The sequence below is a fragment of the Gopherus flavomarginatus genome, chromosome 3 (genome assembly GCF_025201925.1).
Source record: "Gopherus flavomarginatus isolate rGopFla2 chromosome 3, rGopFla2.mat.asm, whole genome shotgun sequence".
In the NCBI taxonomy this organism is placed as follows: domain Eukaryota; kingdom Metazoa; phylum Chordata; order Testudines; family Testudinidae; genus Gopherus; species Gopherus flavomarginatus.
This window is the reverse complement of record NC_066619.1, coordinates 155,359,054-155,375,043: the sequence shown is the minus strand read 5'-3', so window position 1 is coordinate 155,375,043 and position 15,990 is coordinate 155,359,054. Positions and strand designations below refer to the sequence as shown.

Sequence of the window (15,990 nt, the reverse complement as noted above, 5' to 3'; positions counted from 1 at the left end):
TCATTCTAACCGGACATGATGCACCAGTTTGGATGAAAAAGAACACAGATTTTTGCCAAATTTTCTTGCACCATTTTATGGTGCGAGCCTTTAGTGCTAACCTGCTCTTGCTGTCTAGAGATCTGACAAGCTCTTTTAAGCCTTCTCTGCACTCTTATCCATTCCCAGCTGCTAGAGAGAATGGGTATTTTCCATACACCTTTTGTTAGTTCCTTGGCAAGGTCATCCCATTAAGTGGCAGCAGGAGAGCATCACAGGGGCATGACATGGGCAGTGCGTACCTTACTGTCAAGTTTCTTCATGGTGACCAGGTCTAGAGACTTCAGTGAGTGTCCCGTAGGTGCGATGAAATATAGGCAGGCGTGAATCCTTGTGTCATGGTAATTAAACAGGGAACGCTTGATCTTCAGCTCCTCTTGCAGATAGGCTTCAAACTGAGTGTCGATATATTCGACTATGGGCTTATAGCTGAAAATTTGGAAAGAACAGTTCTTTTCAGATCAGGGCATTTGCTATTGGTAAGTTACAGTCTAACTGGCAGACACACATGAAATCTCGTGGCCTTTTGGGGTGGGGGGGGGGTGTCTCATTTTAAGACACTGCCGTCAACCACCCTCATGGTCACCACGAGATTTTCTACTGGAGCCAGCTCCATCCCCAGCTCACGCACTTTTCTGAATGACCATGTGTTTTACCTTGGACCACAAGAAAATGCATCATACAAGAGGTCAGCTATGATGGATGGAAGAGAGCCTGGGCTTTCAAATCACTGAGGCCACAACACCCATTCACCCCAGAGAAGAACACATTTCCTCGACACACACTACAGCACAAACTCTTTGCTTCTCTGCATCATCGAGAGAGACCAGATATGTGTGATGCAAAAAAATACCAGCTGTTCCAAACTCCAGGCTGGTATTTTAGAGGGAAGAGAGACTTACCTGGGATGACCGCTTCTCAGGAGCTTAGATCTCAGAGCAAAGCTAATCATTTTTTGTTGACAGCTTTACTGGAGATGCCGTCACGGTGCAATACGATCTGATTCGTTAACTGACTGCGCTTTCAGAGAAGGGTATCATGGTCCCAGCTTTGTAGTTAGTGCTGTTCAAACTGCTTGTTGCTTGTTGCTAGCCACCACCCGCATAAAGCTGAGCCCAACAGGTTAGGGCAGGGGTTAGCAACCTTTCAGAAGTGCTGTGCCGAGTCTTCATTTATTCACTCTAATTTAAGGTTTCACATGCCAGTAAATACATTTTAACGTTTTAGGTCTCTTTCTATAAGTCTATAATATATAACTAAACTATTGTTGTATGTAAAGTAAATAAGGTTTTTAAAATGTTTAAGAAGCTTCATTTAAAATTAAATTAAAATGCAGAACCCCTCGGACCGGTGGTCAGGACCCGGCAGTTGAGTGCCACTGAAAATCAGCTCATGTGCCACCTTCGGCACCCGTGCCACAGGTTGCCTACCCCTGGGTTAGTGACTGATCCTTTGAGGTTCTGAGCGCCCCCAGTTCCCAATAAAGATGACAAAAGTTGGCAACCCATGACATATTGCAGGATCAGGCCCTTGAATAGCAGGCATTCATTGGATTCCTCCTCCCCCAAACAGTGCATGCTAAGAGAGCAATTGTCCAAATTCTTATCCTGTGGTTAGAAAACTTTCAATGAAGTCAATTAAACAATCTTTCCTGCAGCTAATGTGCACTCACTCAGCCAACTGGACACATGGAGTGAATCCTTAGCTGCTGTAAATCAGCGACTGCACCAGAATGAGGCCAATTTACACTCGCTGATCTTCTGGGCTTCATCTGCCAGACCAAGCAAAAATAATGCAAAAAAATAAAGCAAGCAAAAAATAAAGCTGATCTTCTGGGCTTCATCTGGGCTTCATCTGCCAGACCAAGCAAAAATAATGCAAAAAAATAAAGCAAAAAAATAAAGCAAAAAAAAATGGCTCCGCCTACTTTTACACGCTCCCCCTTCCCTGGTTGGCTCCCTCTCGGGCTTTAAAATCTATGGCCCATTAGCAGGAAACACTGCTTCAAAATCCCTGCTTTACATTCACATTTTAGAGCTCCTTCGAGACTGAAATTAGAGTCAGCCATTTAGAAGACACTGCCCAGATGAAACGGAGCAGACCCTTGTACCTTGTTAATGTTTTGCTGTTTAACCTGCCTTGGGACCAGAGAGCAATGCAAGGAGTGGGTGTTGGTTCTGTTAAGTGGAGTTACATTGAAATTCTGCCGCTTTCCTGCCATCTCCTCTCTCTGCAGTCTCAGGCACAAGAAAACACACTCAAAGAAGCACAAAGCCAAGAGATGTTCCTGACACTGCAGGTCTCACAGCAGCCTCATGGTGATAACAGCTGAGTCCATTAGGGGTCACAGGCAGAGGAGCTAAAACATTCCCTGCGCAGGTAGCCAGAAATGCAGCTTGTATCTGAATCCAGAGCAGGGAACGACGTCTGGCTCCAGATTGCAGGGCAGCTGTTTGAAGGCAGTATGCAGCAGTGCATGATTAGATGTGCAATATACCATATTCCTCCCTGGTTTACCTCTTGGAGTGGAGATTGGTGCAGAATATGGCCCAAGTGATCTCACCACCACGTGCGCAGGGCGCACTGTGATCAGCACTATTAGCCATGTGTCTACAAAACAGCTGTCCAACATCTCACTCTGAATGCTCAGAACAGTCCTCCCTCCAGTCTCCAACCCCTGGGTAACACTGTCTGATCTGACCCAGAGGATCCAAGGAGGCTTCAGACAATAGCATATTGTAAAATTGGCTGTGACTGTCTGCTTGAAACCTGTCGTGCTCTGAAATTAAAGACACTGTACAAAAGGGTCACCAGAATGGTCTGGAAGGCCCTAATCTGGTAGCCCCCATTGCTGTAGTCACGGGTGACAAGTCTCGGATTGTGCTGCGGCAGAATTAGAACAATGGCTTTCCTATGCCCGTCACACCGTGGCTGCCTCTCAAAAGGAGCTCTGGAGAGTGAAGTCTGAGAGACTCCAGTAACAATACTGCCTGCTCTTGCTGTCTGTTGAATGAATCAAATGCAAAGTGACCCAGCAGTAACAAGCTGCCGTGTTCCCATGCTGAACACCTGCTCCTTCTCTGACTTGCCTTCCTTCAAGCTTGAGAGCATATGGCATCACTCAAAGCACAGAGCTGCCTACAGTCAACACACACTTCACTTCTCATTTCTCCTTTGCAGGAAGGCACACGGTGCATTAGTTAAAAACTGCCGCAGAGCATGGGAAGTGAAGCTTGGATAGTACACAAGACACACAGCATTTTGGTGCAATCACAGCCAATGGGGATGCTTTTAAAAACGGCAATGACTTTCCAAAACCAGAAATAACCAACCAATGCCATGAATCTCAAGAAGTTTTCCATCAAGGGATAGACCTATTAAGACGAGCCCAACAATCTTAAAATACTGACTGGGATTAGGAGATCCCAGGGAAGGCAGACGTGTTTTTAAGTGTAAGAATGTCTATTCGGACAGCGCAGTTGGGCATCCTAGAAATACTAAACACTAGTCTACATAGTATGTTGGAACGTACATGCAGAATGTTTACTTCTAGTCTTGAAATGGGAAAATCTGCATCCAGATTACAACCCATCCACATCCCAACATCACCTTAAGAACCATGTGATCGGCGAGTTCTCTCTTGCTGAGGTCTGGAGGCAGAACACCGAGTCAGGAATACCTAAATTCTAGTCCCAGCTTTGTCACTGACTTGAATGACCTTTTAACAAGTCACTTCTCTCACCATATCAGGTTCCCATCCATCAAAGAATGATAGCATCTACCCGCTTTACACGGCTGTGGCGTGGACTCCCTAGTTGATGACTAAACAGTGCTTTCAGCATGCAAAGCATTATCTGATTAAATAATAATATTTAATACAAATTAAAATTCTGTACAATTAGATCAAATTCATTTACACTAAACTGCACAATTTAATACGCTCATCTGTGAAACCAACAGTTTTCAGAAGCAACTTGACTTTTGCTTGGCACGATAAATCTCCACAATCCAGTGCATTGTTATTCCTATTACAGCAGTGACTAGAGGCCCCCCTCAATCAGAATCAGGGCTTCATTACACTTGGCACTACACATGCACATAAGAAGATACAGTCTGCGCCCTGAAGAGCTTATATTCTAAATAGACAAGACTGATGAAGGATGGGAGGAGACAGAGGCTTAGGGTATATGTCTACAGCAACCAGACACCCAGGGCTGGCCTGTGCCAGTCAACTCAAGCTCACGGGGCTGTTTCATCACTCCCACCTCACAGGGTCCCAGAGCCCAGGCTCCAGCCTGAGCATGGAAGTCTACAAAGCAATTAAACAGCCCCGCACCTGAGCTGGCGGGCTAGCTGTGGGTTTCTCTGATACGTAGACATACCCACAGATAGCTGAAGGGACTCACGCACGGTCAGGAAACAGAACTCAGGTCTCCTGAGTCCCAGTCCAGCATTCTATCTGCTGGACTATGCCGTTTCCTTAATCAGTGTGCCACTAAACCCAATGACAGCACCAGGTTTGACCCTGCAGTCCTCAAGGACATTGGATACTAAATACCATTCCTGTACATTCAAGCCCTTCCGGCCTGAGGATGAATCTGTGCGAGCCCCGCTTCCTACGTAAAAGCAACTTACCTGTCATCTTTATTAATCTGATCTCCAAATCCAACTGTGTCAACAATGGTCAGCTTCAGACGGACGTTGCTCTCCTGGAGTTCATAGCTTCTTGCTTTCAACCTCACACCGGGCTCATTGTGGGTGGCTGGGTCACTTTCAAACTTGGTGTTAAACAGAGTGTCCATTAAGGTTGACTTGCCAATGCCAGTTTCACCTGAGCAGACAGAGAATGTATTAGGAGCTAGAGATCACTCCGCCCCCTACCATTCTGTCCAAGGACAGACAGAGACAGACCGACATTGTTACTTCTGTAGCACCAAAAACACAGAGGAGGGTTCTCAGACAGGGAGATAAGCTCTTCGGGCCTAGATGCCTTATAAGATGGCTGCCATCTTGGTCAGCCACCGGGGATTGAACTGGGGACTTTCAGAGCTAAAAGCATGGGCTGCGACAGCTTGAGCCTTTGCTGGGGTTGTAACAGACTCATTTCTCCTGCAGATCAGGCAGTGAGGGGGGTCCTGTAAGATACACTCATCATTGGACTACTTACATCTTCTGATCAAAGGAAGCTCCGCCCAAGCCAGCACCCCAATCCACTACGTAATGGTTGCCAGTTTGGCAGACACCAGGTAGCTCTAGAGCTACACGCATGAATTTCTACTGCTTGAGCCAGGCTCTGTGGCTGAGACCTGTAACCAACTCCCATTCTGTATGGATCGGGCCCAGAGGGGAGCACCTCTCACACACACCCACAGACCCACCCACCACTGGGTTACGTTTACAGTTATAGACAATATACAAAGGATAGGATACCACAAATACTTAGGTAACCAGCCAACAGCATGGAACACAATGATGTTTCATCACTTTTGGGAGGGGCAAAGGGCTAATATGCTTTCCTGACAACAATTTTGTTAACACCCCTCTTGGGCAGTGGAGAGGGTGAATTAGGCTTTATAGGCCTCCTGGACTAGGTGTACTTAGAGAAGAGATTGGAAGTGTGGTGGGCTGGGTAGGATGCTGAAATGTGCAGCATATCGGTCAACAGACCAAGTGAGTTTTCTAGGTGGGGGAAAGCAAGGGTCACCTTCCGCTGAGGGAGCAGGAATCAGCCATTGCTGGAAGCAGGTTATGAGACTTGCTAGACCCACGATGTAAATATGGCAAATCCTACATTCCTAAGTACGCTTTTCCTTTGTGTTTTCTTCTGCCACTGCTGATTATTTTTACACTAGACTGATTTGCTATATAATAGCCTCTCTCCAGACTCATGAAGAAGTTAATTCTTTCCCCAGACACTCCTCACACACTGTTAATATGACATGTGCGTCCCATGGAGGGAGATGTATATCACTGGTCTAAGTCCTGTTGCGGCAATCAAATCAAAGCAGGCAAGCCCCCAATCCATGTAGATCCCCACAGAAATCAGTAATTATATGTTGCTTGAAGTCAATGGGGCTCTGCGTAGGTTCAAAGTCTAGATGTAGATCTAACTGCAGGATTGAGGCCTTCATGGAGGAAGCCAACATATAGATACATAGAAAAGCAAATTATTTCTTAAAGGTAACTTAAAAGGCAAATGAATATAAATATTAAAAAATTGGGTTTGTACAGTTTTAGCTAATTTATGGTTAGGCCTGGCAGAATTCAAATTTTTTTTTTTTATTTATAACTTTGATGAGTAAGACAGATGTTTATTTAAGCATCGTTTTCATTTTTCATCTATTTTAATTTTCACAGTTCTGCAAAGTTACCGGAGGGGAGTGGATAACAATTATTTAATGACAGCAGAGGTTAAGATTCAAAAAATTAAAGTTTTTCAACCATTAAACACACAAATTGCCTACACTGCATGTCAAAATATACAAATTAAATAACCTGAAATCAAACTCTTAAGTTCTGAAGCAGCATTTTTCTTACTTCGCCTACCTGTAAATTTCAATGGTCATCAATGGAAATATTTTTTCGCTGGTGTGTGTGTGTGTACGGTGAAATTGACATTCACCAATAAAAATTTAATTCTTCCAAGCCTGATGTGTACAGAAGGACGGGAAGGTTGGGTTTTTTGGTTTGGATTTATTGTTCTTGAAACTGTTTTTCTACTTGCTTTTTAAACTTAAAGATGACAAGAATAGCAAAACTTGGTCTTCTCTAGTTTTGCTGGAGGGCTTCAAAGCCTGCTCATTGTGAGCACTAACACACTGGTAAAGAATCAACACTCCCTTCTCTTAAACAATTCCTTTAAATAAAATCGACAGAGTCCTGTGGCACCTTATAAACTAACGGAAGTATTAGAGCATAAGCTTTCGTGGGTGAATAACACTCACTTCGTCAGACGCATGTGGTGGAAAGCTCATGCTCCAATACTTCTGTTAGTCTATAAGGTGCCACAGGACTCTGTCGCTTTTTACAGATCCAGACTAACACGACTACCCCTCTGATACTTTAACCAAAATGTTAGTCATGGAAGTTAACAGGAAGTAGGTATTGACAAAACTAAACTAAAAACAAACCACAGAAACCAAGAACTTAAAGAGTCTGACTACCAATCTCTTCTCTCAAATGCTCAGCTTTCACTCTTGTGACCTCATCGTTGCACTGGTTATCACACAGCATTCCAGGGCAAACTAGACCTGAATTTCTACTGTACAAACAAGCAGGAAAGGGAGAAAAATTGTTAAAAACAAGACCATTCATTTTTAATATATTAAAGAAGCAAAAAGGCGAATATATGGGCCCAATTTGTTTTCAGGTCACCACTAAGATACCTTGATGGAAGGTGGTATAGAGGAATGGTGTCTTCACAAAAACAACAGTGGTAACGTGAGACCTCCTTGCAAGAGACGCCAGCAGCAGAGTAACATGTCTGTGATGGCTGTTTCCATTTAATAACCGAAGATGATCAGCCTATTTTTAAGTTAAGGACCTGTTTATTTGCCATGGTCCAGTCCTTTCACATTTAGTAATACAGTGTCCCCTTTAAATAAAAAAAGATCATTGTCTCTATTTGGCATGGACTATGGAAAGAAAGATTGGGTTCCATGAGAACAGGGTGTGTTGAACCGACACTCAAACTGTGTCACAGGGGGTACGTCCAGACTACAATCACTGACTGTGACTGCAGCTACAGCTGACATACCTGAACCAGATTTCATCTGGCTAGCTTGGGTACTGGAGCAGTGATGCCACAACCATGTGGGCGCTAACCCCATGTGCAATTACCCAGAGACCCAGACAGGTTTGTACAGTCTGCACTGAAGCATGCCATAGCTTCACAGCTCTGGGAGCCGAGCGAGCTAGATCAACGCTAGCTTGGGTGTGCTGGCTCTGGTGGCAATTGCACCCAGCCATTGCAGGTTAGACATACCCAGGGTCTCTGCCCATTTAGCGCTAGCACTGGACAGCCCGCCTTCCAGGAGCCTGCCCAACGCAAATACTTGACAGCCCGTTCTCAAAGCGGCTGAGCCTCGCCTCCTCACTGTGCGCTAAGAAAGGGTCCCAAATTGCAGAGCTGCTCCTGGTAGGAATCATACCACCCCGCTGAACCCAGACTTGTACATCTTGGGTTCCATTCCATCCCTCAGAAGGCTGTTCTGGGCATGCTCAGCTTTCTAGCGGAACCATTTGCTCCTAGCCACGATCCTTCCACCAAGGGAGCCTAAGATCTGTACACCTATTCATTATTGTTTTCTCATTGGAATAATACCACAACGCCTGCTTTTCCTGCACTGACACACAGGCCATATGAGTAAGTCTTGGTGCTTGCAAAGATATACAGGCAGGGAATGAAACACTGGTTTTAGGCGTAAAACTTGCAATATTTAAATGAGGACCAGTGTCCAAAAGCCCACTCGTAGCCTGAGGGATCAATGATCATTTTAAGGCGCCAGTAACCATCAAGGCTAGAAATGCTGGGACGCGCAGATTTTCAAGGCGGCTCGATCCTGGGAAGTTGCAAGATATACAGGGAGCCTGAGAATCATGTCATTCTCATAGTTATCTGGCTTTCCCTTTTGCTTCACTCCCCGCCTGGTTTTAGCTGCCAGTCTCTCTAAATGTTACGGCTGGAAAGCAGTACTTTCTCCAAAACCAAGAGCAGCTTGGAACCCCAGCTCGCAAAACTCAAAGCAATATGGCTTTTAAAAATATGTATCTATATCATAGCCACAGAATGTGGTCCCCCGAGGAATGCTCTGTGCATGGAATTACTATTATTTAGCAGTTCTCCTGTAAATCACTAGAGCGGTGTTTGATGGCAGGCTGCTAAAGCAAACATAATCATTGCATACTGTTCTCTGTGGTTCAAGACACACTACATTTAGAAGCGTTACGTCACCATGCAGGAGCCAATTGTGCGCTTTCCCTCAAAGAGATGCCAATTTTTTTTCCTCCTTCCTTTGGACAATAGCAGCAACGTGTGTGTGAAATTTCTATTTGGAGTTTAACAAAAGCTGCCCGGCACATTTTGAAAAAGAAAAAACGTGGAGCAAATTGCTGCGTTAATGAAGACAAATTGCTCATGCTAGGCTAGGAATGTTTACCACACGAGGAAGAAAAACTAATTTATTCCATTTTGATCATCCAAGTGCTTGCTAATCGGGAAGCTCCCTGCTGAATTTTAAACAGCTTCCTGCTGCTAAGGGACTCATGCAATGGTCGTTTGCTCTGGTCATATTTCTCCATGCTCATTCTCCTGTCTAGCTCCTGAACACCTAATGCTGCGAGTGCATTCTAGTCTGGCTAGCCAGATGTGGATTCAGATAGCTGAAACTACTGTGGACAATATTCTAAACATGACATGAAAACCCCAGTCAAAGCATTTTAAAAAAATAAACCTGAAGCCTTTAATCAGAAAAGAGAAAACATTTTGCTTCAACACATGAGTAATGAAAATAGATTGTTTATGGAACGTTCTGCCAAGCTGAGTGTTTTGCATTCAATGTTTGAGCAACTTTAGATGATATCTTGAAGACAATCAAGAGGTTAAAACTATTTTGATACATGGTTCCCTAAGTTTGAGCCATGTAATTGTTTTATTTGGTGTAGCTTGAAACTACTGATCATGGGGAGGGGGAGGAGGCAGCAAGGTTTTTGGGATTTCAGCTCTGAATAATTGGGAGAAACAAAGAAACTAAGGCAAGTGAACAGATGTCACATCTGCGGTGCCCAGATTAAATACAATATAAACAAGGTGACAGGCCTGATTCTCATTCACCCCCACCTTAAGGCCCCCTGGCATTGTCAAAGCGATGTAATAGGGCCTTAATATAACACAGAATCAGGCCCATTCCCACCCTGCTCCAAAACACAGGCATGAGAAATCTCTGGTTTTAATTAAATTCCAGTCATCATCTTAATACACCTTGACACAAATCATGAACAAAAAGTTAATTATCTAGTAAATAAGCAATATATAGCATTCACCATTTTCTAACATACTAAAATGTACACGAAAGAATCAGTAAATATTAAAGCTATATATCGCTGAAATAAATGTATATAGTGACGGCATACCCTCCTAGGTAAGTAAAAGATGTACCAACACTAGTGTAAAGGCTCTATTTAGTTGTAAATCAGCTTCTTTTAATGATTATGTCAACCAACGAGAATGCACCTTTCTTTAGAAAATAACTGAAGTACAAATGGAAAAGTTGATTAAAATCAAGCCTCCCACTTAGTGATTTAAATCAATCCTCCCTGGTTCCCTTTGATAATGCTCACCCTATTGGTTTATATCTTATCCACATTACTGAATGGAAGGGTTTGTTGTTTTTATTTACTCTCTCTCTCTCTCTCTCTCTCTCTCTCTCATGCTCACAGACACACACACCCCTCTTTGTTTAAATTAATAATTTTCTTGTCCCATGATGCCTTGATGTGAAAAACCATTTGCTCAGCAGTGCAGCATCACTTACCAACACAAAGAATGTTGAAGCAGAATCCTTGAGAGGTTGATTTGTTGACCAGCTGATCTGGAAGACTGTCAAAGCCCACATGACCGGAAAGGGACAGGTTTCGAAGCTCGTCATTCTGAAAATCCCAAAGAGAAATATTTGTAATCAAGATGCAGAGCACCAACGTACACAGGTGAAAGTTATAGGAATACCAGCCACTCTCAGAGGAGAGGAGAATACTCTCTCACTGGGACCCCTTTTAGTCAAGGTGGTTGAGGGCAGGAATGAAAGGAGAGTGTGGATTCTCAATCACACGTCATTCTGGATCAATTTCCTTCCCAATCCTCAGATGTCTTCCTTGTGTCTGATCTACCCAACCTTACTGTGTGGTTGGCTATCTACAATGCCCCCAAACCAAGTAGGCAGTTCTTCTGTGCCAGTGACTGGAAGATCAGCAAGCATTAGCAAATTGCAGAAGATGAACTGAAGTCCTGTGCCCCAAGTTTCTGACATTCCTGTAGCCATAGGAGAAAAGAGTTAGGAGGTGACATACGCAGTCAGACAACTAGGTACTGCAGGACTTCACTCAGAGTAGTAATGTTGTGACCACACTCAACCAAGCTGCAATCTTAGCTGTGATCAGATGAGCCCCCATTACAATGCACCTGGTAAGACAGATTCTCTGCCTTGCTTTGTTACCACTGGGCAGCTCCAGTGAGGCAGAGGTGATGGAAACTGGTTACCTCTCCCCTGTTGAGGATTTCCCCTGTCTGGTGCAGAACCACTATGGGCAGCTTCTTCACCACTGCCCCTGCAACCCTTCAATGGAGGGGTGTTGGGCTGAGAAGGGGCTGTGGCTGGATCATGCTGAAGTCTGGCTATCCCGAACTGGCCCCTTGGGATTTTGACTTCAATGTCATTAGTCCTGATTTTAAAAAGTGGAGAACCCAGCTGGCTATCCTGTTACATTTGCCATGGAAAAAGGAACTTCCCAGAATTCTACTAATCTGCACAACAACGTAGCAGAAATGGGACACTTTGTGCTTCAGCACGGACTATTGTTTTATGACAGCAGCAGGACATCGTTCGCATTGTTCAGATAATGCCACTAAAGCCAGCTAAATCCCTGCTGGCTTTGAAAGGCTTCGGATGTGTCGTTCCGACAAGGACGATGCACACATTACTCTATGGATGGTTTGGTTTACACACAACGTCGTCGTAAGGTAAGAAAGCAGGGCAGTCATTCCTCGGCTTTTTAACGTGACGCACAATTTCCCATACAGAGTACATCTCATGTTCAATAGCCTTCAAGGAAAAGTACAGTCACCCAAATCGGATGTATTCAAGTCTTCATTCAGGGTCACTTTAAGCACCTGGGAAGGTTTAACCAGTAGTTCCTGCCCCACCCATTTGGCTCTGTTGGCTTGGTCAGGTACCCTGAACTGAAAGACACCAACAGATATTTTCATGGGGTTTATTGTACCAGCAGAGACCTTGCAGGATTAAGAGTTGGAGCAAGTCCAACGTTATATTTAGAGTTTTCCACAACAGCTGTGTAGTAACTTACGTTTTAGTCTAGAAAAAGGAGCCATATTAGTTAGCTCTTCTGCCAAATCCCATCGACATAAATGCCTTGAAAACAGATTACAGAACTCCATGAAACAGGAAAAGATTGTCATTCCCTGCAGCTTGTGTTGGGTGCCCCAGACTTCGGACCTTTAAATGTTTTCCAATGCCAGACATTTGCATAGGAGCTACTCAATGTGTGTTATATGTCTGCAACTAAATTATAATCCTGTACAGTCTGAGCCTGATCCAAACCCCTCTGAACTCAATGGGAGTCTTTCCCTTGACTCCAGCTGGGTTTGGATCAAGCTCTTAGAGAAATGGTGTTTAATCTAGTTCTTAGGGATCATCCTTATCTGCTGCTCTGTGTTCTATTCTCCCATTTGCCAGTGATTTGTTGTGCAACAAGGGGCAGGTCACTGACCTTTCCTACGCCCATTTCCCACCCAGAAACAAACAGCCCTACTGCTCAGGGGCTGAGCCACCAGGGCCTCATCTACACTTCTAAGGGTCTGCTGGCAGAGGTATACTGGCAAAACCTGTTAGTGGAAAATAAAAAAAGAGCAAGTAAAAAATCACTTAGAAAAGTTAGATGCCTGCAAGTCACCAGGGCCTGATGAAATGCATCCTAGAATACTCAAGGAGTTAATAGAAGAGGTATCTGAGCCTCTAGCTATTATCTTTGGGAAATCATGGGAGACGGGGGAGATTCCAGAAGACTGGAAGGGGGCAAATATAGTGCCCATCTATAAAAAGGGAAATAAAAACAACCCAGGAAACTACAGATCAGTTAGTTTAACTTCTGTGCCAGGGAAGATAATGGAGCAGGTAATTAAAGAAATCATCTGCAAACACTTGGAAGGTGGTAAGGTGATAGGGAATAGCCAGCATGGATTTGTAAAGAACAAATCGTGTCAAACTAATCTGATAGCGTTCTTTGATAGGATAACGAGCCTTGTGGATAAGGGAGAAGCCGTGGATGTGATATACCTAGACTTTAGTAAGGCATTTGATACAGTCTCGCATGATATTCTTATAGATAAACTAGGAAAGTACAATTTAGATGGGGCTACTATAAGGTGGGTGCATAACTGGTTGGATAACCGTACTCAGAGAGTAGTTGTTAATGGCTCCCAATCCTGCTGGAAAGGTATAACAAGTGGGGTTCCGCAGGGGTCTGTTTTGGGACCGGTTCTGTTCAATATCTTCATCAACAATTTAGATGTTGGCATAGAAAGTACGCTTATTAAGTTTGCGGACGATACCAAACTGGGAGGGATTGCAACTGCTTTGGAGGACAGGGTCAAAATTCAAAATGATCTGGACAAATTGGAGAAATGGTCTGAGGTAAACAGGATGAAGTTCAATAAAGATAAATGCAAAGTGCTCCACCTAGGAAGGAACAATCAGTTTCACACATACAGAATGGGAAGAGACTGTCTAGGAAGGAGTATAGCAGAAAGATCTAGGGGTCATAGTAGACCACAAGCTTAATATGAGTCAACAGTGTGATACTGGTGCAAAAAAAGCAAACATGATTCTGGGATGCATTAACGGGTGTGTTGTAAACAAGACACGAGAAGTCATTCTTCCGCTTTACTCTGCGCTGGTCAGGCCTCAGCTGGAGTATTGTGTCCAGTTCTGGGCACCGCATTTCAAGAAAGATGTGGAGAAATTGCAGAGGGTCCAGAGAAGAGCAACAAGAATGATTAAAGGTCTTGAGAACATGACCTATGAAGGAAGGCTGAAGGAATTAGGTTTGTTTAGTTTGGAAAAGAGAAGACTGAGAGGGGACATGATAGCAGCTTTCAGGTATCTAAAAGGGTGTCATCAGGAGGAGGGAGAAAACTTGTTCACCTTAGCCTCCAATGATAGAACAAGCAGCAATGGGCTTAAACTGCAGCAAGGGAGATTTAGGTTGGACATTAGAAAAAAGTTCCTAACTGTCAGGGTAGTTAAACACTGGAATAGATTGCCTAGGGAAGTTGTGGAATCTCCATCTCTGGAGATATTTAAGAGTAGGTTAGATAAATGTCTATTAGGGATGGTCTAGACAATATTTGGTCCTGCCATGAGGGCAGGGGACTGAACTCTATGACCTCTCGAGGTCCCTTCCAGTCCTGGAATCTATGAGTCTATGAGGGTATACACTTGAAAGGGTTTGCCAGTGAAGTTTAAGCCAGTTTCCTGAAGACAGTAAAGCTTTCGCTACACTTAACTACGCTGCTTAGTGTGGATTTCTCACACTCTAACCGATATAGTTAAATAGACTTAATTTTCTAGTGTAAACCAGGCCCAAGATGTGCCAGCAAAAGGACCTTTTTTGCCAGTCTGACTGTTTGCCAGCACAGATATGTCCACTGGGGATGGAGAGAGAGAAAAGGTCACTCCCGTGACTGATGTGGCTACGGCAGCAAACCTGTTACACTAGGCCAGGTCTAAGGGTGAGTTTTTCAAAGGAGTGCAGCACTGACCTACTCCCACTGAAGCAAAGGGGCGTTTTACCATTGACGCCAATAGGAGCAGAGTCAGGTGAAGGCAGAGTGCTTCGGAAAACCCTTCCCTTAATGTTTATGGAGAGCTGTGGGGAAAAGCACTATATCTGTAAGTGTGCCATTTCCATTAGAAACCTGGCTTCTAGGGGTTCGTCTCTTGGCCAGCCCCACATTAGGCTGACACCTGGTACACACAGGCAGCAGCTGCCTTTGCTCACGGGCTTTAAGGCCCCCCCAAACTCAAATACCAGAATGCAGGTATCTGTCAATCACTCTTCACTCTAGTACCTCCGCTGCAGAGAATCTTTAATGCCTTTTATCCTCACCACACCCCTGTCCTCTGGACATCTCCCATTAGGGGGTGCATTCCAGGGGTAACTACTGGCAGGAATGCCCCTATCAGCAAAAGAGCAGGGAAAACCAGAGTCAGGGCACGGACACAGGAGATTCTGGCCTCACGTAGATTCCAAGATCTGGAGGGGTCCGCAAATGCTAAATCTGGATGCTGACGCCCTGTCTTCTTCCATGAGGTGCCAAGGCGCACTGCCAATCTGAAGGAAGAATCCCTAAGACATTCAACTAACTGAAGCTCATGGCAATCTCCTACTGACACTTATGCAGGTATAATTCAAATGAGGGGGACTGGGGCCCTGAGAGTTTACCTGAAGATGAATGGGGCGAATAACATGCCATGGATGCTAGACATTTTTAAAGTGTCCGTTGAATTAAGTACTGAATGAAGCAGTGGAAGCTAAGGCCTGACCCATCAAGAAAGGTGAGTGTTAAGTACTCCTCAAGAACAGGCCCTTGGCTCTTCCAGTGGAGTATTTGAGGAAAATGACTGTTTGCAAATGAGTTATTCAGCAGACCCAGGAGATAAGAGTCACGCTGCACAACCAGTTTATTCTACTGCAAACCATGTGCGCACTCTGGAAACGGCAATTATCTACCAAAAAGACCACCAGAGTTGACCACCACAGTAATCCAAACATTTGTCATAACTCATGCTACGTATTAGCCCAAGGGAAGCCCAAGGTGGAGCCAGCCTGGAGCACACTAGAACCTTCAGGTTGCACTGCGGGGCTGGGCCAAGGTCCCAGAGCCACTGTCTCCGTCCCTGCAAGAGCAAAGAGAGGACAAAGCCAATCAGCGGCCACTCTTTGCTGCTGGTGTGCTCTGCAGGGCCAGGCAATTCTAATCACTAGCATGAGACACTTACATTACAAACCTCCGCCTTTCTGTGCATTAGACAGAACCAGATGCCAATGGGGACACTGGTGCTGCAGAGTCTGAACACCCCCAGACAAAAACGGGATCACACCGCACGGGAATGCGACTGATTCTACTGTGCATCGGGAATCCTATAGGGGGCTGGTCTG

General features: G+C 44.6%; 1 protein-coding gene across 7 annotated transcripts in view; it reads right to left on the bottom strand.

Moving 5' to 3' along the window:
• SEPTIN11 (septin 11) overlaps window positions 1-15,990 on the bottom strand; it is a 75,110-nt gene that overhangs the window by 23,479 nt on the left and 35,641 nt on the right. For all 7 annotated transcript variants that reach the window (XM_050945180.1, XM_050945181.1, XM_050945183.1 and 4 more), the window contains exons 2-4: window positions 10,572-10,686; window positions 4,675-4,870; window positions 282-468 (exon numbers count right to left, since the gene is read on the bottom strand). In XM_050945180.1, coding sequence (XP_050801137.1) covers window positions 282-468; window positions 4,675-4,870; window positions 10,572-10,686 — 498 coding nt within the window. The remainder of the gene's footprint in view (window positions 1-281; window positions 469-4,674; window positions 4,871-10,571; window positions 10,687-15,990) is intronic.